The sequence below is a fragment of the Electrona antarctica genome, assembly GCF_951216825.1.
Source record: "Electrona antarctica genome assembly, contig: scaffold_243, whole genome shotgun sequence".
NCBI classification, from domain to species: domain Eukaryota; kingdom Metazoa; phylum Chordata; class Actinopteri; order Myctophiformes; family Myctophidae; genus Electrona; species Electrona antarctica.
Genome location: NW_027637249.1, coordinates 70,624 through 94,025, shown reverse-complemented (window position 1 = coordinate 94,025; position 23,402 = coordinate 70,624). Strand labels below are relative to the sequence as shown.

Sequence of the window (23,402 nt, the reverse complement as noted above, 5' to 3'; positions counted from 1 at the left end):
CATATTTACATGTCTTCTGTCGTCTCTAACATTACACCTAGCTACATGTTTAAGCATTTATTTCATATTTACATGTCTTCTGTGGTCTCTAACATTACACCTAGCTACATGTTTAAGCATTTATTTCATATTTACATGTCTTCTGTGGTCTCTAACATTACACCTAGCTACATGTTTAAGCATTTATTTCATATTTACATGTCTTCTGTGGTCTCTAACATTACACCTAGCTACATGTTTAAGCATTTATTTCATATTTACATGTCTTCTGTGGTCTCTAACATTACACCTAGCTACATGTTTAAGCATTTATTTCATATTTACATGTCTTCTGTGGTCTCTAACATTACACCTATAGCTACATGTTTAAGCATTTATTTCATATTTACATTTCAGCTCTTCAGCTCTGACACTTATTTCTTATTTCTTATAGTATATGAAGAGTCTGCCTGTGCTATTAACACATTTTGAAAAGCTGGTGAAAAGCTGGAATTTGCGCGATGGCAGCTCTCAGTCAAATCTGGTCCCATTTGGTTAAAACAGACACGGTTCGAAACCACACAGAGGGAGAGATGTCTTATCTCCATGTCTTATCTCCATATGGTACAAAGTACAGTTTAGACTCTAAACTGTTTTTTGGTTTTGTTTTGGTGATCGATCTGGAGATCCCCTGGTTTAGAGCAGTGGTTCCCAAAGTGGGGTCCGGGGACCCCTAGTGGTCCTTAAGAGAGTTCCGGGGGGTCCCCAGCTAAATGATAATTAGGAACCAAATGGACCCTTATGGGTCTGTAACTCAGAGAGTGTACACATGGAACCAAACGGACCCTAACGGGTCGGTTTGGTTCTATTTGTATACTCTCAGAGTTAAATTAACATTGATTTTACAATTGGGGGTCCCAGAGATACAAATGCCATTAAATGGGGGTCCGCAGCCTAATGCATGTCAAACTGGGGGTCCTTGAAATGAAACGGGTTGAGAATCACTGCTACAGCCGTAGAAATATCCTCTTATGGGGGGTCCCTGGCATATCTCTTCAAATGGGGGTCCGCGGGGCTAATTAGTGTCAATTTGGGGGTCCTTGATATGAAAACATTTGGGAACCACTGGTTTAGAGTTATGAATATCTGGAAAAAACTGCTTTCAAGAATAGTTTGTTTTAACTCTATCTCTGCCGCTAGCTGTTAGCATAAACCCCAGTTCCCAGTGTTTGAACTCTATCTCTACCGCTAGCTGTTAGCATAAACCCCAGTTCCCAGTGTTTTAACTCTATCTCTGCCGCTAGCTGTTAGCATAAACCCCAGTTCCCAGTGTTTTAACTCTATCTCTGCCGCTAGCTGTTAGCATAAACCCCAGTTCCCAGTGTTTTAACTCTATCTCTACCGCTAGCTGTTAGCATAAACCCCAGTTCCCAGTGTTTTAACTCTATCTCTACCGCTAGCTGTTAGCATAAACCCCAGTTCCCAGTGTTTTAACTCTCTTTACCTTTTCGTCAGAAGCGTTTACATGGCGGCAGCGTCGCGGTACAAAGGCACAAATTAAAACCCGAAATGTGGATGGCAGAAGATCCACCAAGGACAGCGATTCTGGAGTCCGATTTATGGAGGCTTGAAAATCCTCCTTTCAACTGCTTTGCACTGTGAATATATTTTCAATCCCATAGTTGGAACGGTGGGGCGTTGCTACAGGAACCGGACCAATGTTAAAAGCTTCCGTGGGAATCGACCATTATATAGAGTATACGTTGACGTACGTATATATACGGACCTGGGATATGACGCCACCTAGCGTTGACGTACGTATATATACGGACCTGGGATATGACGCCACCTAGCGTTGACGTACGTATATATACGGACCTGGGATATGACGCCACCTAGCGTTGACGTACGTATATATACGGACCTGGGATTTGACGCCACATAGCGTCGACGTACGTATATATACAGACTTGGGGGGGAAAAAAGTAAAAAAAAAGCATACCAAGCAGTTGCCTCTCGACTCTCTTCAGGTCTTGAAGGATGGTGCAGATCTCCTGTTGAGAAACGACATAAACAAATAAGTGAAACTTGAGAGAGGCCTAGCCTAGCCTGGATGAAGAGATGAACACTCAACAGCTAGCCTGGCTGAAGAGATGAACACTCAACAGCTAGCCTGGCTGAAGAGATGAACACTCAACAGCTAGCCTGGCTGAAGAGATGAACACTCAACAACAGCTGATCAATAATAAGAGCTATAACAAGATTAACGTCTGTTTCCTTTAGGCTTAGTCTGTTCTGTTCCAACAGAGAAACTTCCACAGCAGCAGAAAGTTGATACCAGTAGGGATGGAGCTCGATAACAGATACCCGACAAGCTTATTGATTACCCGTTATCAATAAGCTTTGGGCTTATCAAGCCTGTTATGGAACCTAGCGGCCCGTGACGTCATGTCTTATCAAGCCTGTTATGGAACCTAGCGGCCCGTGACGTCATGTCTTATCAAGCCTGTTATGGAACCTAGCGGCCCGTGACGTCATGTCTTATCAAGCCTGTTATGGAACCTAGCGGCCCGTGACGTCATGTCTTATCAAGCCTGTTATGGAACCTAGCGGCCCGTGACGTCATGTCTTATCAAGCCTGTTATGGAACCTAGCGGCCCGTGACGTCATGTCTTATCAAGCCTGTTATGGAACCTAGCGGCCCGTGACGTCATGTCTTATCAAGCCTGTTATGGAGCCTAGCGGCCCGTGACGTCATGTCTTATCAAGCCTGTTATGGAACCTAGCGGCCCGTGACGTCATGTCTTATCAAGCCTGTTATGGAACCTAGCGGCCCGTGACGTCATGTCTTAACAAGCCTGTTATGGAACCTAGCGGCCCGTGACGTCATGTCTTATCAAGCCTGTTATGGAACCTAGCGGCCCGTGACGTCATGTCTTATCAAGCCTGTTATGGAACCTAGCGGCCCGTGACGTCATGTCTTATCAAGCCTGTTATGGAACCTAGCGGCCCGTGACGTCATGTCTTATCAAGCCTGTTATGGAACCTAGCGGCCCGTGACGTCATGTCTTATCAAGCCTGTTATGGAACCTAGCGGCCCGTGACGTCATGTCTTATCAAGCCTGTTATGGAACCTAGCGGCCCGTGACGTCATGTCTTATCAAGCCTGTTATGGAACCTAGCGGCCCGTGACGTCATGTCTAAACCTAGCGGCCCGTGACGTCATGTCTAAACAATCAAGACAAGATGCGATCAAGGAATAAATGTAATCATCCACGCTGGCATAGACGGTCGGTCTAAAAGTGTATCGATACCTGCCAACCAGCGCTGTCTGGGGAAACGCTTTTAAAGTGACGGTATACATATTAACCAGTTAACAGTTTATTTAATATTATTTTATTGGTAAAAAGGTCAATTGCCTTCCATCTGTACCAGTGTTGATTTCGTCGACTAAAACTATGTACGAAAAATGTACGTCGACTAGCTTTTTTTCACTGACAAACTACAGTACATAAAAACTAAGCCATAAAGACTAAAACTATGACTAAATAATGACAATTTCGTCAACAAATAAAAACTAGACTAAAATGTTAGGAAGGGACTAGTGGACAAGAGATCCAGTATAAGTAATTTTACACTTGGTTGCATGCTGAAAATAGCAGATCTACAAGCTCACAGATCGGCTATTTTCAGCAAGTGTGAAATTACGACGGCATCAATGCCCACCAAAATACATTTTAGTCGACTAATCAACTGTAGATTTAGTCGACTAAAACTAGACTTAACACTAAAACATTCCAGGTGACTAAAATGTGACCGAAACTGAATGAAAACTATGGAAGAGACTATGACTAAATTTGCTGCCAAAAACAACACTGGTTGATACTTTATGCACCACACTGGTTGATACTTTATGCACCACGGCCACTGGTTGATACTTTATGCACCACGGCCACTGGTTGATACTTTATGCACCACGGCCACTGGTTGATACTTTATGCACCACACTGGTTGATACTTTATGCACCACGGCCACTGGTTGATACTTTATGCACCACGGCCACTGGTTGATACTTTATGCACCACGGCCACTGGTTGATACTTTATGCACCACACTGGTTGATACTTTATGCACCACGGCCACTGGTTGATACTTTATGCACCACACTGGTTGATACTTTATGCACCACAGCCACTGGTTGATACTTTATGCACCACGGCCACTGGTTGATACTTTATGCACCACGGCCACTGGTTGATACTTTATGCACCACGGCCACTGGTTGATACTTTATGCACCACGGCCACTGGTTGATACTTTATGCACCACGGCCACTGGTTGATACTTTATGCACCACACTGGTTGATACTTTATGCACCACACTGGTTGATACTTTATGCACCACAGCCACTGGTTGATACTTTATGCACCACACTGGTTGATACTTTATGCACCACGGCCACTGGTTGATACTTTATGCACCACGGCCACTGGTTGATACTTTATGCACCATGGCCACTGGTTGATACTTTATGCACCACACTGGTTGATACTTTATGCACCACGGCCACTGGTTGATACTTTATGCACCACGGCCACTGGTTGATACTTTATGCACCACACTGGTTGATACTTTATGCACCACGGCCACTGGTTGATACTTTATGCACCACACTGGTTGATACTTTATGCACCACACTGGTTGATACTTTATGCACCACGGCCACTGGTTGATACTTTATGCACCACGGCCACTGGTTGATACTTTATGCACCACGGCCACTGGTTGATACTTTATGTACCACACTGGTTGATACTTTATGCACCACGGCCACTGGTTGATACTTTATGTACCACACTGGTTGATACTTTATGCACCACGGCCACTGGTTGATACTTTATGCACCACACTGGTTGATACTTTATGCACCACGGCCACTGGTTGATACTTTATGCACCACGGCCACTGGTTGATACTTTATGTACCACACTGGTTGATACTTTATGCACCATGGCCACTGGTTGATACTTTATGCACCACAGCCACTGGTTGATACTTTATGCACCACGGCCACTGGTTGATACTTTATGCACCACGGCCACTGGTTGATACTTTATGCACCACGGCCACTGGTTGATACTTTATGCACCACGGCCACTGGTTGATACTTTATGCACCACACTGGTTGATACTTTATGCACCACGGCCACTGGTTGATACTTTATGCACCACACTGGTTGATACTTTATGCACCACGGCCACTGGTTGATACTTTATGCACCACACTGGTTGATACTTTATGCACCACAGCCACTGGTTGATACTTTATGCACCACGGCCACTGGTTGATACTTTATGCACCACGGCCACTGGTTGATACTTTATGCACCACGGCCACTGGTTGATACTTTATGCACCACGGCCACTGGTTGATACTTTATGCACCACAGCCACTGGTTGATACTTTATGCACCACGGCCACTGGTTGATACTTTATGCACCACACTGGTTGATACTTTATGCACCACGGCCACTGGTTGATACTTTATGCACCACGGCCACTGGTTGATACTTTATGCACCACGGCCACTGGTTGATACTTTATGCACCACGGCCACTGGTTGATACTTTATGCACCACGGCCACTGGTTGATACTTTATGCACCACACTGGTTGATACTTTATGCACCACACTGGTTGATACTTTATGCACCACGGCCACTGGTTGATACTTTATGCACCACGGCCACTGGTTGATACTTTATGCACCACGGCCACTGGTTGATACTTTATGTACCACACTGGTTGATACTTTATGCACCACGGCCACTGGTTGATACTTTATGTACCACACTGGTTGATACTTTATGCACCACGGCCACTGGTTGATACTTTATGCACCACGGCCACTGGTTGATACTTTATGTACCACACTGGTTGATACTTTATGCACCACGGCCACTGGTTGATACTTTATGTACCACACTGGTTGATACTTTATGCACCACGGCCACTGGTTGATACTTTATGCACCACGGCCACTGGTTGATACTTTATGTACCACACTGGTTGATACTTTATGCACCACGGCCACTGGTTGATACTTTATGCACCACAGCCACTGGTTGATACTTTATGCACCACGGCCACTGGTTGATACTTTATGCACCACACTGGTTGATACTTTATGCACCACGGCCACTGGTTGATACTTTATGCACCACACTGGTTGATACTTTATGCACCACACTGGTTGATACTTTATGCACCACGGCCACTGGTTGATACTTTATGCACCACGGCCACTGGTTGATACTTTATGCACCACGGCCACTGGTTGATACTTTATGCACCACGGCCACTGGTTGATACTTTATGCACCACACTGGTTGATACTTTATGCACCACACTGGTTGATACTTTATGCACCACGGCCACTGGTTGATACTTTATGCACCACGGCCACTGGTTGATACTTTATGCACCACAGCCACTGGTTGATACTTTATGCACCACGGCCACTGGTTGATACTTTATGCACCACGGCCACTGGTTGATACTTTATGCACCACGGCCACTGGTTGATACTTTATGCACCACGGCCACTGGTTGATACTTTATGCACCACACTGGTTGATACTTTATGCACCACACTGGTTGATACTTTATGCACCACGGCCACTGGTTGATACTTTATGCACCACGGCCACTGGTTGATACTTTATGCACCACACTGGTTGATACTTTATGCACCACGGCCACTGGTTGATACTTTATGCACCACGGCCACTGGTTGATACTTTATGCACCACAGCCACTGGTTGATACTTTATGCACCACACTGGTTGATACTTTATGCACCACGGCCACTGGTTGATACTTTATGCACCACAGCCACTGGTTGATACTTTATGCACCATGGCCACTGGTTGATACTTTATGCACCACGGCCACTGGTTGATACTTTATGCACCACAGCCACTGGTTGATACTTTATGCACCACACTGGTTGATACTTTATGCACCACGGCCACTGGTTGATACTTTATGCACCACAGCCACTGGTTGATACTTTATGCACCATGGCCACTGGTTGATACTTTATGCACCACGGCCACTGCAGTGAACGGATTACACTTTTACAATTTAGTAAGGGTTTTATCAGACACTCTTTAACCCAGATAGATTTACAGTGAAGCAAGAACAACACATGGTAATATATCAAATCAGAGGCGTATCTACAATAAGGCGAGGGCAGGCGTCCGCCTGTCCAAATCCATTTCTGCCGCCAAAATGTCATTCCTGGAAACGCCACTGCATCAAATACATAGAAATAGTCATCACGTTGTCCCGGCTGTTTTAGTGGAAGTTATGCCAGCCTTCTGCCTTCTGCCTCCTGCCTCCTGCCTCCTGCCGTGGCTGCAGGCAGACACTCTTCAGTGTAAACTGATACTTTATGCCCCCCCCCCCCCCCCCCCCCCCCCCCACCAGAGGTTACTTGGGGCCATGGCTGCAAGATAAATGTTGAATTTACGGCCCTGTCCCAGCCAGGGAGAAGCCATCTTTTTCTTTTTAGGTCTTTGCACCCCGGCCGCCACAACAGACCATAAGTCTTCACCCTCATGTCAGAGACAACAACAAACACGTTGTTGCACACTCCTTACTCCCCAGTGGTGGAAACAGTACTGTACCGTTTCAAGTTTTCAAATGTATAACAATCCTTTGACAATAGCAGATCTACAAGCTCACAATGCGTCGCATTGTGAGCTTGTGAGATTGGCTATTTTCAAATGGCCGAAATGTATAGCGCTGAAGTGGTTCATTAAGCAATATTGCACGAGAGGGTGTGCATTACTGTCATTAATGGCAAGCCTGCATTGCTGCAAGAACGAGCCGAAGGCTGAATTCTTTGTTTTAATTAGGTGTTCCATGATGCTGGTTTGAATCAGAGTAATCTAGTAAGAGAGTGGCGACACGCTTTGATCTCGCCGCAAAGTGGGGTGCCTATGGTCTATAGTTCCAAACATTGGAACTATCCCATTGAGACTGGAACCATCCCATTGAGACAAAGCGGGGTGCTATGGGCTATAGTTCCAAACATTGGAACTATCCCATTGAGACAAAGCGGGGTGCTATGGGCTATAGTTCCAAACATTGGAACTATCCCATTGAGACAAAGCGGGGTGCCTATGGGCTATAGTTCCAAACATTGGAACTATCCCATTGAGACAAAGCGGGGTGCCTATGGTCTATAGTTCCAAACATTGGAACTATCCCATTGAGACAAAGCGGGGTGCTATGGGCTATAGTTCCAAACATTGGAACTATCCCATTGAGACAAAGCGGGGTGCTATGGGCTATAGTTCCAAACATTGGAACTATCCCATTGAGACAAAGCGGGGTGCTATGGGCTATAGTTCCAAACATTGGAACTATCCCATTGAGACAAAGCGGGTGCTATGGGCTATAGTTCCAAACATTGGAACTATCCCATTGAGACAAAGCGGGATGCCTATGGGCTATAGTTCCAAACATTGGAACTATCCCATTGAGACAAAGCGGGTGCTATGGGCTATAGTTCCAAACACTGGAACTATCCCATTGAGACAAAGCGGGGTGCTATGTGCTATAGTTCCAAACATTGGAACTATCCCATTGAGACAAAGCGGGGTGCTATGGGCTATAGTTCCAAACATTGGAACTATCCCATTGAGACAAAGCGGGGTGCTATGGGCTATAGTTCCAAACATTGGAACTATCCCATTGAGACAAAGCGGGGTGCTATGGGCTATAGTTCCAAACATTGGAACTATCCCATTGAGACAAAGCGGGGTGCCTATGGGCTATAGTTCCAAACATTGGAACTATCCCATTGAGACAAAGCGGGGTGCTATGGGCTATAGTTCCACACATTGGAACTATCCCATTGAGACAAAGCGGGGTGCTATGGGCTATAGTTCCACACATTGGAACTATCCCATTGAGACAAAGCGGGGTGCTATGGGCTATAGTTCCAAACATTGGAACTATCCCATTGAGACAAAGCGGGGTGCCCTATGGGCTACAGTTCCAAACATTGGAACTATCCCATTGAGACAAAGCGGGGTGCTATGGGCTATAGTTCCAAACATTGGAACTATCCCATTGAGACAAAGCGGGGTGCTATGGGCTATAGTTCCAAACATTGGAACTATCCCATTGAGACAAAGCGGGGTGCTATGGGCTATAGTTCCAAACACTGGAACTATCCCATTGAGACAAAGCGGGGTGCTATGGGCTATAGTTCCAAACATTGGAACTATCCCATTGAGACAAAGCGGGGTGCTATGGGCTATAGTTCCAAACACTGGAACTATCCCATTGAGACAAAGCGGGGTGCTATGGGCTATAGTTCCAAACACTGGAACTATCCCATTGAGACAAAGTGGGGTGCAATGGGCTATAGTTCCAATCATTGGAACTATCCCATTGAGACAAAGCAGGGTGCTATGTGCTATAGTTCCAAACACTGGAACTATCCCATTGAGACAAAGCAGGGTGCTATGGGCTATAGTTCCAAACACTGGAACTATCCCATTGAGACAAAGTGGGGTGCAATGGGCTATAGTTCCAAACATTGGAACTATCCCATTGAGATAGAATGAGCACTTCCGCATTCCATTGTTACAATGGGAGTCAACGCTAGTGTCGCCACTCTCTTACTAGATTACTCTGGTTTGAAGCACAGCTAGAAGGTTGTTTCAACCAATCAGATTGCTTCCTCGAAATCAGATTGCTTCCTGTTGCATAATGTATGTTTTGTAATAATAATCAAAGTAACTAGTGACTGAAGTTTTCAAATAAACATAGTGGAGTAGAAGTAAAAGTATTGAAAATTGGAAATTACTTCACTAAAGGACACAAAATTGTACTTAACCCATTTTGGGCGGGAACCCCTTTTGGTGTTTTAAAGCATTATGTTATACTTTAGCTATTGAAAAATAGCAGATCTACCAGCTCAGGTGCCGCGCTATGAACTTGGCTATGGTCTGCTATTTTTTTGAAAAATCGTGAAAATGTGCCTCAAATCTTTGAATATATATTATTACAGAGTGAACATTTTAACTCAAATCTTTGCTTCTAGGGAGGTCCCTGGAACAACATATTTTCAGATGGGGGGGGCGGAGGCATATTATATAATTTTTGGGGTCCTTGACATGAAATATTGAGCCACTGATACAGAAACATTTTCAGAAAACTGTCGGGATTTTGAAGACAAGACTAGGTCTGGGGTAGGTTTCCATACTAGGTCTGGGGTAGGTTTCCATACTAGGTCTGGGGTAGGTTTCCATACTAGGTCTGGCGTAGGTTTCCATACTAGGTCTGGGGTAGGTTTCCATACTAGGTCTGGCGTAGGTTTCCATACTGGGTCTGGGGTAGGTTTCCATACTAGGTCTGGGGTAGGTTTCCATACTAGGTCTGGGGTAGGTTTCCATACTAGGTCTGGCGTAGGTTTCCATACTGGGTCTGGGGTAGGTTTCCATACTGGGTCTGGGGTAGGTTTCCATACTGGGTCTGGGGTAGGTTTCCATACTGGGTCTGGGGTAGGTTTCCATACTAGGTCTGGGGTAGGTTTCCATACTAGGTCTGGGGTAGGTTTCCATACTAGGTCTGGGGTAGGTTTCCATACTAGGTCTGGCGTAGGTTTCCATACTAGGTCTGGGCGTTGCCTACAAAACTCCAGTGTTGTTTTTGTCGACTAAAACTGAGACGAAAAATGTTCGTTGACTACCTTTTTTCACTGATGAAAACTAAATGGAAACTGAATGAAAACTAAGCTATGATGACTAAAACTAAGACGAAATATACTGACAATTTCGTCAACAGATAAAAACTAGACTAAAATGTTAGGAAGGGACAAGTGGACAAGAGATCCAGTATAAGTCATTTTACACTTGCATGCTGAAAACAGCAGGTCTACAAGCTCACAACGCGTCGCGAGCTTGTGGATCGGCTACTTTCAGCAAATGTAAAATCAGTCATTACGACGGCATCAAGGCCCGCCAAAATACATTTTAGTCGACTAAATCAACAGTTGATTTAGTCGACTTAAATCTTATGACATTTAGTCGACTAAAACCAGACACTAAAACATTCCAGGTGACTAAAATGTGACTAAAACTAAATGAAAACTATTCTAAGAGACTATGACTAAAACTAAAATCAAACTTTGCTGCCAAAAACAACACTGCAAAACTCCCGATCTATACGTACTGTATCACGATACAGAGGCCGCGATACGATACGATATGTATGTATGGCGATACACGTGTCCTACGAATTTACAATTTAGGCATTTAGCAGACACTCTTAATCTAGAGCGATTTATAATAAGCAAGAACCAAAAACATGGTAATACACACGTAAAAAAAATAGTCATCCTGAATCATACGTAAGCTAAGATATTTAGTCCAAGGAGTGTTTTTCATGCAAAACTGATGCTTGGAATGAATTCAGAATCATGAAAACCCCCTAGTTTGACACGGCACATGCTACTTAAATCATAATGAAATTTTGAAAATATTTCCTTATAATAGGTTATCAACAGGGCCATCTTAGATTAAGGCACATTTAGGGTATTAGCAGTGAGCAGATTAGGGTAGATTTTTTATCCTGGCTAGTAGACCTAATGTCCTGTCAGAATCACCCTGGCTAGTAGACCTAATGTCCTGTCAGAATCACCCTGGCTAGTAGACCTAATGTCCTGTCAGAATCACCCTGGCTAGTAGACCTAATGTCCTGTCAGAATCACCCTGGCTAGTAGACCTAATGTCCTGTCAGAATCACCCTGGCTAGTAGACCTAATGTCCTGTCAGAATCACCCTGGCTAGTAGACCTAATGTCCTGTGAGAATCACCCTGGCTAGTAGACTTAATGTCCTGTCAGAATCACCCTGGCTAGTAGACCTAATGTCCTGTGAGAATCACCCTGGCTAGTAGACTTAATGTCCTGTCAGAATCACCCTGGCTAGTAGACCTAATGTCCTGTCAGAATCACCCTGGCTAGTAGACCTAATGTCATTAGGAGTAAGTGTGTATGTTCATCACCTTGTTGGAGGAGTTGAGCAGTAAGTGTATGTTCATCACCTTGTTGGAGGAGTTGAGCAGTAAGTGTGTGTTCATCACCTTGTTGGAGGAGTTGAGCAGTAAGTGTGTATGTTCATCACCTTGTTGGAGGAGTTGAGGAGTAAGTGTGTATGTTCATCACCTTGTTGGAGGAGTTGAGGAGTAAGTGTGTATGTTCATCACCTTGTTGGAGGAGTTGAGCAGTAAGTGTGTATGTTCATCACCTTGTTGGAGGAGTTGAGCAGTAAGTGTGTATGTTCATCACCTTGTTGGAGGAGTTGAGCAGTAAGTGTGTATGTTCATCACCTTGTTGGAGGAGTTGAGGAGTAAGTGTGTATGTTCATCACATTGTTGGAGGAGTTGAGCAGTAAGTGTGTATGTTCATCACCTTGTTGGAGGAGTTGAGCAGTAAGTGTGTGTTCATCACCTTGTTGGAGGAGTTGAGCAGTAAGTGTGTGTGTTCAGCACCTTGTTGGAGGAGTTGAGCAGTAAGTGTTCATCACCTTGTTGGAGGAGTTGAGGAGTAAGTGTGTATGTTCATCACCTTGTTGGAGGAGTTGAGGAGTAAGTGTTCATCACCTTGTTGGAGGAGTTGAGGAGTAAGTGTGTATGTTCATCACCTTGTTGGAGGAGTTGAGCAGTAAGTGTTCATCACCTTGTTGGAGGAGTTGAGGAGTAAGTGTGTATGTTCATCACCTTGTTGGAGGAGTTGAGGAGTAAGTGTTCATCACCTTGTTGGAGGAGTTGAGGAGTAAGTGTATGTTCATCACCTTGTTGGAGGAGTTGAGCAGTAAGTGTTCATCACCTTGTTGGAGGAGTTGAGCAGTAAGTGTTCATCACCTTGTTGGAGGAGTTGAGGAGTAAGTGTGTATGTTCATCACCTTGTTGGAGGAGTTGAGCAGTAAGTGTATGTTCATCACCTTGTTGGAGGAGTTGAGGAGTAAGTGTGTATGTTCATCACCTTGTTGGAGGAGTTGAGGAGTAAGTGTGTATGTTCATCACATTGTTGGAGGAGTTGAGCAGTAAGTGTGTGTTCATCACCTTGTTGGAGGAGTTGAGCAGTAAGTGTGTGTTCATCACCTTGTTGGAGGAGTTGAGCAGTAAGTGTGTATGTTCATCACCTTGTTGGAGGAGTTGAGCAGTAAGTGTGTATGTTCATCACCTTGTTGGAGGAGTTGAGCAGTAAGTGTGTGTTCATCACCTTGTTGGAGGAGTTGAGCAGTAAGTGTGTGTGTTCATCACCTTGTTGGAGGAGTTGAGGAGTAAGTGTTCATCACCTTGTTGGAGGAGTTGAGCAGTAAGTGTTCATCACCTTGTTGGAGGAGTTGAGCAGTAAGTGTTCATCACCTTGTTGGAGGAGTTGAGGAGTAAGTGTGTATGTTCATCACCTTGTTGGAGGAGTTGAGCAGTAAGTGTATGTTCATCACCTTGTTGGAGGAGTTGAGCAGTAAGTGTGTATGTTCATCACCTTGTTGGAGGAGTTGAGGAGTAAGTGTGTATGTTCATCACCTTGTTGGAGGAGTTGAGCAGTAAGTGTTCATCACCTTGTTGGAGGAGTTGAGGAGTAAGTGTTCATCACCTTGTTGGAGGAGTTGAGGAGTAAGTGTTCATCACCTTGTTGGAGGAGTTGAGCAGTAAGTGTGTATGTTCATCACCTTGTTGGAGGAGTTGAGCAGTAAGTGTTCATCACCTTGTTGGAGGAGTTGAGCAGTAAGTGTTCATCACCTTGTTGGAGGAGTTGAGCAGTAAGTGTTCATCACCTTGTTGGAGGAGTTGAGGAGTAAGTGTTCATCACCTTGTTGGAGGAGTTGAGCAGTAAGTGTGTATGTTCATCACCTTGTTGGAGGAGTTGAGCAGTAAGTGTGTATGTTCATCACCTTGTTGGAGGAGTTGAGCAGTAAGTGTTCATCACCTTGTTGGAGGAGTTGAGCAGTAAGTGTTCATCACCTTGTTGGAGGAGTTGAGCAGTAAGTGTTCATCACCTTGTTGGAGGAGTTGAGCAGTAAGTGTGTATGTTCATCACCTTGTTGGAGGAGTTGAGCAGTAAGTGTTCATCACCTTGTTGGAGGAGTTGAGCAGTAAGTGTGTATGTTCATCACCTTGTTGGAGGAGTTGAGCAGTAAGTGTGTATGTTCATCACCTTGTTGGAGGAGTTGAGCAGTAAGTGTGTATGTTCATCACCTTGTTGGAGGAGTTGAGCAGTAAGTGTTCATCACCTTGTTGGAGGAGTTGAGCAGTAAGTGTTCATCACCTTGTTGGAGGAGTTGAGCAGTAAGTGTTCATCACCTTGTTGGAGGAGTTGAGCAGTAAGTGTGTATGTTCATCACCTTGTTGGAGGAGTTGAGCAGTAAGTGTGTATGTTCATCACCTTGTTGGAGGAGTTGAGCAGTAAGTGTGTATGTTCATCACCTTGTTGGAGGAGTTGAGCAGTAAGTGTTCATCACCTTGTTGGAGGAGTTGAGCAGTAAGTGTTCATCACCTTGTTGGAGGAGTTGAGCAGTAAGTGTTCATCACCTTGTTGGAGGAGTTGAGCAGTAAGTGTGTATGTTCATCACCTTGTTGGAGGAGTTGAGCAGTAAGTGTTCATCACCTTGTTGGAGGAGTTGAGCAGTAAGTGTGTATGTTCATCACCTTGTTGGAGGAGTTGAGCAGTAAGTGTTCATCACCTTGTTGGAGGAGTTGAGCAGTAAGTGTTCATCACCTTGTTGGAGGAGTTGAGCAGTAAGTGTGTATGTTCATCACCTTGTTGGAGGAGTTGAGCAGTAAGTGTTCATCACCTTGTTGGAGGAGTTGAGCAGTAAGTGTTCATCACCTTGTTGGAGGAGTTGAGCAGTAAGTGTTCATCACCTTGTTGGAGGAGTTCAGCAGTAAGTGTGTATGTTCATCACCTTGTTGGAGGAGTTGAGCAGTAAGTGTGTATGTTCATCACCTTGTTGGAGGAGTTGAGCAGTAAGTGTGTATGTTCATCACCTTGTTGGGGGAGTTGAGGAGTAAGTGTGTATGTTCATCACCTTGTTGGAGGAGTTGAGGAGTAAGTGTTCATCACCTTGTTGGAGGAGTTGAGCAGTAAGTGTGTATGTTCATCACCTTGTTGGAGGAGTTGAGCAGTAAGTGTGTATGTTCATCACCTTGTTGGAGGAGTTGAGCAGTAAGTGTGTATGTTCATCACCTTGTTGGAGGAGTTGAGCAGTAAGTGTGTATGTTCATCACCTTGTTGGAGGAGTTGAGGAGTAAGTGTGTATGTTCATCACCTTGTTGGAGGAGTTGAGGAGTAAGTGTGTATGTTCATCACCTTGTTGGAGGAGTTGAGCAGTAAGTGTTCATCACCTTGTTGGAGGAGTTGAGCAGTAAGTGTTCATCACCTTGTTGGAGGAGTTGAGGAGTAAGTGTGTATGTTCATCACCTTGTTGGAGGAGTTGAGGAGTAAGTGTGTATGTTCATCACCTTGTTGGAGGAGTTGAGCAGTAAGTGTGTATGTTCATCACCTTGTTGGAGGAGTTGAGCAGTAAGTGTTTATGTTCATCACCTTGTTGGAGGAGTTGAGCAGTAAGTGTGTATGTTCATCACCTTGTTGGAGGAGTTGAGGAGTAAGTGTGTATGTTCATCACCTTGTTGGAGGAGTTGAGGAGTAAGTGTGTATGTTCATCACCTTGTTGGAGGAGTTGAGCAGTAAGTGTTCATCACCTTGTTGGAGGAGTTGAGCAGTAAGTGTGTATGTTCATCACCTTGTTGGAGGAGTTGAGCAGTAAGTGTTCATCACCTTGTTGGAGGAGTTGAGGAGTAAGTGTGTGTGTTCATCACCTTGTTGGAGGAGTTGAGGAGTAAGTGTGTGTGTTCATCACCTTGTTGGAGGAGTTGAGCAGTAAGTGTGTGTTCATCACCTTGTTGGAGGAGTTGAGCAGTAAGTGTGTATGTTCATCACCTTGTTGGAGGAGTTGAGGAGTAAGTGTGTGTGTTCATCACCTTGTTGGAGGAGTTGAGCAGTAAGTGTGTGTTCATCACCTTGTTGGAGGAGTTGAGCAGTAAGTGTGTATGTTCATCACCTTGTTGGAGGAGTTGAGCAGTAAGTGTTTATGTTCATCACCTTGTTGGAGGAGTTGAGCAGTAAGTGTGTATGTTCATCACCTTGTTGGAGGAGTTGAGGAGTAAGTGTGTATGTTCATCACCTTGTTGGAGGAGTTGAGCAGTAAGTGTTCATCACCTTGTTGGAGGAGTTGAGCAGTAAGTGTTCATCACCTTGTTGGAGGAGTTGAGCAGTAAGTGTGTATGTTCATCACCTTGTTGGAGGAGTTGAGCAGTAAGTGTTCATCACCTTGTTGGAGGAGTTGAGCAGTAAGTGTTCATCACCTTGTTGGAGGAGTTGAGCAGTAAGTGTGTATGTTCATCACCTTGTTGGAGGAGTTGAGCAGTAAGTGTTCATCACCTTGTTGGAGGAGTTGAGCAGTAAGGCGTCGTGCTCTGCCTGCAGTCTGCCCTCGATCTCCTCCCATCTCCGTTCTTTATCTTTGAACAGTATTCTGGGAGAAAAACAATGAAATCACACCAATTATTGTCACAATACAATTACAGGACGCGCGCACGCACGCACGCACGCACGCACGCACGCACGCACGCACGCACGCACGCACGCACGCACGCACACAAACACAATTGTTTTTTTCTTGCCCAATTTTTAGTATGTCTGTGCCACTCAATGACCGTAGCAGATTATGTTTTGTCCACACAGTCGTATGATTAAGTCTAAACGAGGCTAAAGTCTTTTATGGTGGTGAATGTAGCGAGAGACGCTAACCTGATCTTGCCTGCCGTTTTGTCCACAGATTGGCGTATCCTGGCCGAGAGTTGAGTGACAGATGCTAGTAGTAAGCTGTCCAGCAGCACCGCCTGCTGGGGGAAACGGTACATGACACACAGCATAGATTAGCCTCACAGTGGTAGACTGTAATAACAATACTGTACAACATCCATTTGTGATTGAATAGAAGAACAAAGTGAGATCCATTTACTGGCATGAAGTGCTTTTACAGCTTTTTCTTTTTTTTTTCTCTTTTTTTTTTTGGCTTTCGCCTTTATTTTATATATTTTATGGAGGGACAGACAGTAGGCTGACTGGAAATGGGGAGAGAGATGGGGGGGAAGACATGCAGTAAAGGCCGTCGGGATCGGGAGTCGAACCCGCGGCACACTGCCAGACTGGATTACCAGCCAAGGTGCCTGGACCACTGAGCCACGGGGCCCAGGCCTGGACCACTGAGCCATGGCCCAGGCCTGGACCACTGAGCCATGGCCCAGGCCTGGACCACTGAGCCACGGCCCAGGCCTGGACCGCTGAGCCATGGCCCAGGCCTGGACCACTGAGCCATGGCCCAGGCCTGGACCACTGAGCCATGGCCCAGGCCTGGACCACTGAGCCATGGCCCAGGCCTGGACCACTGAGCCACGGGGCCCAGGCCTGGACCACTGAGCCATGGCCCAGGCCTGGGCCACTGAGCCATGGCCCAGGCCTGGACCGCTGAGCCATGGCCCAGGCCTGGACCGCTGAGCCATGGCCCAGGCCTGGACCGCTGAGCCATGGCCCAGGCCTGGACCGCTGAGCCATGGCCCAGGCCTGGACCGCTGAGCCAAGGCCCAGGCCTGGACCACTGAGCCACGGCCCAGGCCTGGACCACTGAGCCACGGCCCAGGCCTGGACCACTGAGCCACGGCCCAGGCCTGGACCACTGAGCCATGGCCCAGGCCTGCTTTTACAGCTTAACCACATGAACTACGACAGTGGTTCCCAAACCTTTTCACGTCAAGGACCCCCAGATCGACACTAATTAGCCCCGCGGACCCCCATTTGAAAAGACATGCCAGGGACCCCCATAAGAGAAGATTTTTACAGCTCTAGCAGTGATTCTCAACCCGTTGAATTGCGAGGACTCCCAGTTTGACATGCATTAGGCTACGGACCCCCCATTTAATGGCATTTCTATCTCTGGAACCCCCCCATTTATATTGTAAAATCAATGTCAATTTAACTCAGTGTCCAAATGTACATAGTGTCCATTTGTACACTCTCAGAGTTACAGACCCATAAGGGTCCATTTGGTTCCATTCGTACACTCTCAGAGTTACAGACCCATAAGGGTCCATTTGGTTCCATTCGTACACTCTCAGAGTTACAGACCCATAAGGGTCCATTTGGTTCCATTTGTACACTCTCAGAGTACAGACCCATAAGGGTCCATTGGGTTCCATTTGTACACTCTCAGAGTTACAGACCCATAAGGGTCCATTTGGTTCCATGTGTTACACTCTCAGAGTTACAGACCCATAAGGGTCCATTTGGTTCCATTTGTACACTCTCAGAGTTACAGACCCATAAGGGTCCATTTGGTTCCATTTGTACACTCTCAGAGTTACAGACCCATAAGGGTCCATTTGGTTCCATGTGTTACACTCTCAGAGTTACAGACCCATAAGGGTCCATTTGGTTCCATTTGTACACTCTCAGAGTTACAGACCCATAAGGGTCCATTTGGTTCCATTTGTACACTCTCAGAGTTACAGACCCATAAGGGTCCATTTGGTTCTAGACTATCATTTAGCTGGGGACCCCTGGAACTCCCTCAAGGACCCCTGGGGGTCCCCGGACCCCACTCTGGGAACCACTGAACTACGGAGTGGTGGGAAACAAAGGACAACTTTGTTTGGGTTTTTTCAACGATGGTTCGTGTTTTAGGTTATGTTAGAGAAAGTAAAAGATGAGTGTTCATTTTATTTTATTTGCTGCTTTCTATTTTTGACAGGGGGGCGGGGGCATTCGAACATGGTCCTAAATATGTATGTATTTTATTTTATTTTTTCTGGCGAATAGACGAATGTTTCGAAACAAATGTCAAAAAAGGAAAATAATTGGCAAACATTGACATACTGTGTAGACACTACACATACATATCACAATTTTCCAACTGCACTTATAGTTAGTAATTGCTACTTGCTTACAGCTTGGACTTGTGGTGAATCTGATTTGACTTTGTGTATAGCTGTCTCTCGCCCTCTGGTGGCAAGGAGTAGCAAATACAGTATTATTGTACTATAATGACTTAGGGCAGTGGTTCTCAAAGTGGGGTCCGGGGACCCCCAGGGGTCCTTGAGGGAGTTCCAGGGGGTCCCCAGCTAAATGATAGTTTGGAACCAAATGGACCCTTATGGGTCTGTAACTCTGAGAGTGTACAAATGGAACAAATTAACATTGATTTTACAATATAAATTGGGGGTCTGAAATGCCATTAAATGGAGGTCCGTAGACTAATGCATGTCAAACCACAGGGTTGTGTACTGTCTGCCTTCTTGTACATCTTATACACAAATGATTGTGTGAGTCGCCACGCCAACAGATTTATTATCAAGTACGCTGACGACTCAATTATAGTCAGCTTGCTTGATGATGATGAAGTTGGCCACGGCCAAATACTTGATGACTTCCTCTCTTGGTGTGGGGATGCTTTTCTCCAACTAAATGTCTCAAAAACCAAAGAGATGTGTGTTGATTTCAGAAGATCCCCCCCAGTACCACAGAGCAGTGTTGTCCATGGTGAGCAGGTTGACCTGGTGACCACCTACAAATACTTGGGCACCACATTTGACAGCAAGCTGAAATTCAATGTCAACTGTGATCTGCTGTGTAAGAAAGGCCAACAACGCCTCTTTTGTTTGAGGAGGCTCGCCAAATTTCAGGTGGATAAATCTCTAATGAAACTGTTCTACAGTGCTTTTATTGAGTCAATTATATCCTTCTCCATTATTTGCTGGTACGGAAACCTGAACCTAAAGGACAAAAACCAGCTTGGTAGGATTGTGAGAACGGCCTCAAAAATAGCAGGAGTAAATTTCAGTAGCCTGGATCATATCTTTAAAAACCAGGTGCTTAAGAAAGCCAAGTCCATTTCTTCGGACAACTCCCATCCCCTCAGCTCTGAGTACAGGCTGCTTCCTTCCGGCCTTCGCCTAAAGGTTCCAGGGGCAAAAAGTAACAGGTATAAATTATCCTTCGTGCCTGTGTCTATCCAGGCCTTAAATGACGATAGGAGGAGGAGGTAACTTTGTAACTTTGTCGCCGTTATGAATTTCCTTTGCTACACTGAAACCTTGAACTGTTTATTTTATTTCTATGTGTACCATGCTCTTTTTACTGTGTTTTATGTGATTCATGTGTCTGCCTGTTATGCCTTGTTGTAAACCAAATCGCCCTTCGGGGACAAACAAATAAATGAACCTGAACCTGAACCTGAAACTGGGGGTCCTTGAAATTAAACGGGTTGAGAATCACTGCTAGAGCCATATAAATCTTCTCTTATGGTGTTCCCTGGCATATCTCTTCAAATGGGGGTCCGTGGGGCTAATTGGTGTCAATTTGGGGGTCCTTGACATGAAAAGGTTAAGGGAAACAATGACTTAATTGGGGAATGTGACTGTGGACTCACTAAAAACGCCGGGACAGCGCTCCACACGTCCCAAACTCTTATCCCTTCTGGCTCCAAAACTATGGAATGCACTTCCCATTACAATCAGAACTGCAGCCTCACTCCCAATCTTCCGTCGTAGTCTGAAAACCCACCTTTTCAGACTCCATCATGGCCCGTAGCACTTGCCCTAGCCCCTTTATGTATAGACTTAGATAGCATTTGATACAGACTTATAGCATGTTATGTAGACGGCACTAGAATTACATTTTTATGTAGTCATAGCACTTTATAGTACATATGTATAGTATGTATAGTTTATATGTATAGTTTCATTATATAGATATTCCACTGTTACGCATGTTTCATGATAACTACTTTTTATGTATTATTATGTGATGTATTGCCATGCTTTTTGTTCTTACTTAACCCATTTTAGACTGATGTCGATAAAAAAAAAGTCTTCTAAATCCTGACATTTTTCAGAAAAACCCATGTTTCTATGTCAGTGGTGCTCAACCTTTTTCATGTCAAGGACCCCCAGAATTATCTCTATTGGGCCACGGACCCCCATCTGTAGTTCCAGGGACCCCCCCAGAAGCCAATATTTTAGTTAAAAATGTTCGCTCTGAAATATATATTCAAAGATTTCCGCCACATTTTCACGACTTTTCAAAAATAGCAGACCTACAAGCTCGTAGCGTGCCACTCGGTGGCGCGCTATGAGCTTGTAGATCTGCTATTTTACAATAGCTAAAGCATAACATAATGCTAACACCAAAAGGGGTTCCCGCCCAAAATGGGTTAATGTAAATGGCTCTGGATTAAGAGCGTCTAAATGGGGCCTGGGCCGTGGCTCAGAGGTCCAGGCACCTTGGCTGGTAATCCAGTCTGGCAGTGTGCCGCGGGTTCGACTCCCGATCCCGACGGCCTTTACTGCATGTCATCCCCCCATCTCTCTCCCCATTTCCTGTCAGCCTACTGTCTGTCCCTCCATAAAAAAATAAATAAAATAAAGGCGAAAGCCACAAAAAAAAAACATTAAAAAAAATAAATAAAAATAAATAAAAAAAGAGCGTCTAAATGCCTAGATTGTAAATTGACTCACGTCGTCTCGGTTCCAGGTCTGTCTGCGGATGGATCGGGACGACGCCGCCGCCTGTCCGTTAGAGGAGGGGCGGAGCTCCACGGGACGTCCTCCGTTATTGGCTCCCGCGGTGCCGTCGTTGTGTTCGCCGCCGGGATGACCGCCCGCCTCCGCGCCGTCGTCAAACACATGCTCGTCCAGCTGTGGGACAGACACAATGTCAGTATACCAGCGTTTTTTTTTTTTTTTTATGTTTTATCCCACAATTTTGTAACCCATTTTCTTCACCCAGTGTCAATTATCTAATGTAATCCTGGGCGCTGCACTTCCTCTGCCAACCTGGGGGGGGCAGCGGACTGACCTCATGCTTCCTTCTATGCATGAGGAGTCCAAGCTGCTTCTTTTCACCTGACAGGGTGGAGTTTCCCTGGTTGGACGTAGCGCGCGGAAGGAACACGTTATTGCCGACCAGTTCCTTTCCCCTCCATCAGGCGCCCCGGCTGGCCAGGGGGAGGCAGTTTAGAGACCAGGATTACTGCATGTTTTTGTGAGGGTACCTACCCTAGGGGACACGGGGAGAACATGCAAACTGTGTTGATTTTGTCGACTAAAACTTTCGTTTTAGTCGACGACATTGACCTAATATCTAAACCCCTCCCCAAACTGCTATGGTCCAATCACAGCTAAGCATAACATGGGTTAGACAAACCTCTCAACCAATAGTTTTTAAAAAAGAAATGTCAAACACATATTTTTCCAGTGCATACGGCAAGCCTTGTTGACGGATTTGGAAGAGATTTTGAAGGTCTGGTTCCAAAAATGAACCAGTATTTAATGTGTAAAAGATATTTACATTGGAATGAGTGTGCCCGGCTGGAAAGTACAGCCGGGCACACTGACATATTATTGCTTATAGCAGCTTTAACCCATTTTGGTGTTTTAAGCATATATATGCTTAAAACAATATCTAATACTTTAGCTATTGAAAAATAGCAGATCTACAAGCTCATAGCGCGCCACCGAGTGGCGCGCTATGAGCTTGTAGGTCTGCTATTTTTTAAAAATCGTGAAAATGCGGCACAAATATATATTCTTTCAGAAGACTTTTTGAAAGAATAGACTTTTTGAATGTATTTTATTTGATTTGACGTCAGGCCTAAACTCATACATAGCTAAATGGCGGCAGCAATAGTTCAGCACAGGCTAACATAGATTTGTTCTATTTTTTTTAGAAAGAGTTGTAAGATTTATTTTTTTAAAGTAAAAAAATATATATATATATATATATTTTTTTTCCCCCAATGTTAAAAAAACGTTAACGTATTTGGCCTGGATGGCTATTTGTTAAATGAAGTCAAATAAGTACTTGGCCTAGAATGATTTAAGAGAGTCTGCTATAAATGCCTAAAGTGTACATCGTGTACAGTACCATAAGACCCGGGTCCGGAGCAGCGGGGCTGACGGAGTCTATCTCTCCGGCCACATCATGGATCTCTCTGGCCAGCATGGCCAGGTCTTTGGCCAGATCCTGGCTGATCCTGGAGGACACAAACCACATCACATGTCTCTCTTACTATGGCCAGGTCTTTGGCCTGATCCTGGAGGACACAAACCACATCACATGTCTCTCTTACTATGGCCAGATCCTGGAGGACACAAACCACATCACATGTCTCTCTTACTATGGCCAGATCCTGGAGGACACAACATAACGTGGAGCGGTGGTGAGTAAAAACAGAGAGAAGGGCTGGGGAGAGCGGTGGTTTGCTCTTCATCAGTGACG

The 23,402-nt window shown here is 45.1% G+C and overlaps 1 protein-coding gene across 1 annotated transcript in view; it reads right to left on the bottom strand.

The window, feature by feature from the left end:
* Positions 1-23,402, bottom strand: part of cep170ab (centrosomal protein 170Ab) — a gene marked incomplete at both ends in the record, with an annotated part of 91,039 nt that overhangs the window by 634 nt on the left and 67,003 nt on the right. The window contains 5 exons of the mRNA XM_079531883.1: positions 1,982-2,033; positions 16,509-16,602; positions 16,878-16,969; positions 21,641-21,820; positions 23,049-23,157. Of these exons, the coding sequence (XP_079388009.1) occupies positions 1,982-2,033; positions 16,509-16,602; positions 16,878-16,969; positions 21,641-21,820; positions 23,049-23,157 (527 nt within the window). The remainder of the gene's footprint in view (positions 1-1,981; positions 2,034-16,508; positions 16,603-16,877; positions 16,970-21,640; positions 21,821-23,048; positions 23,158-23,402) is intronic.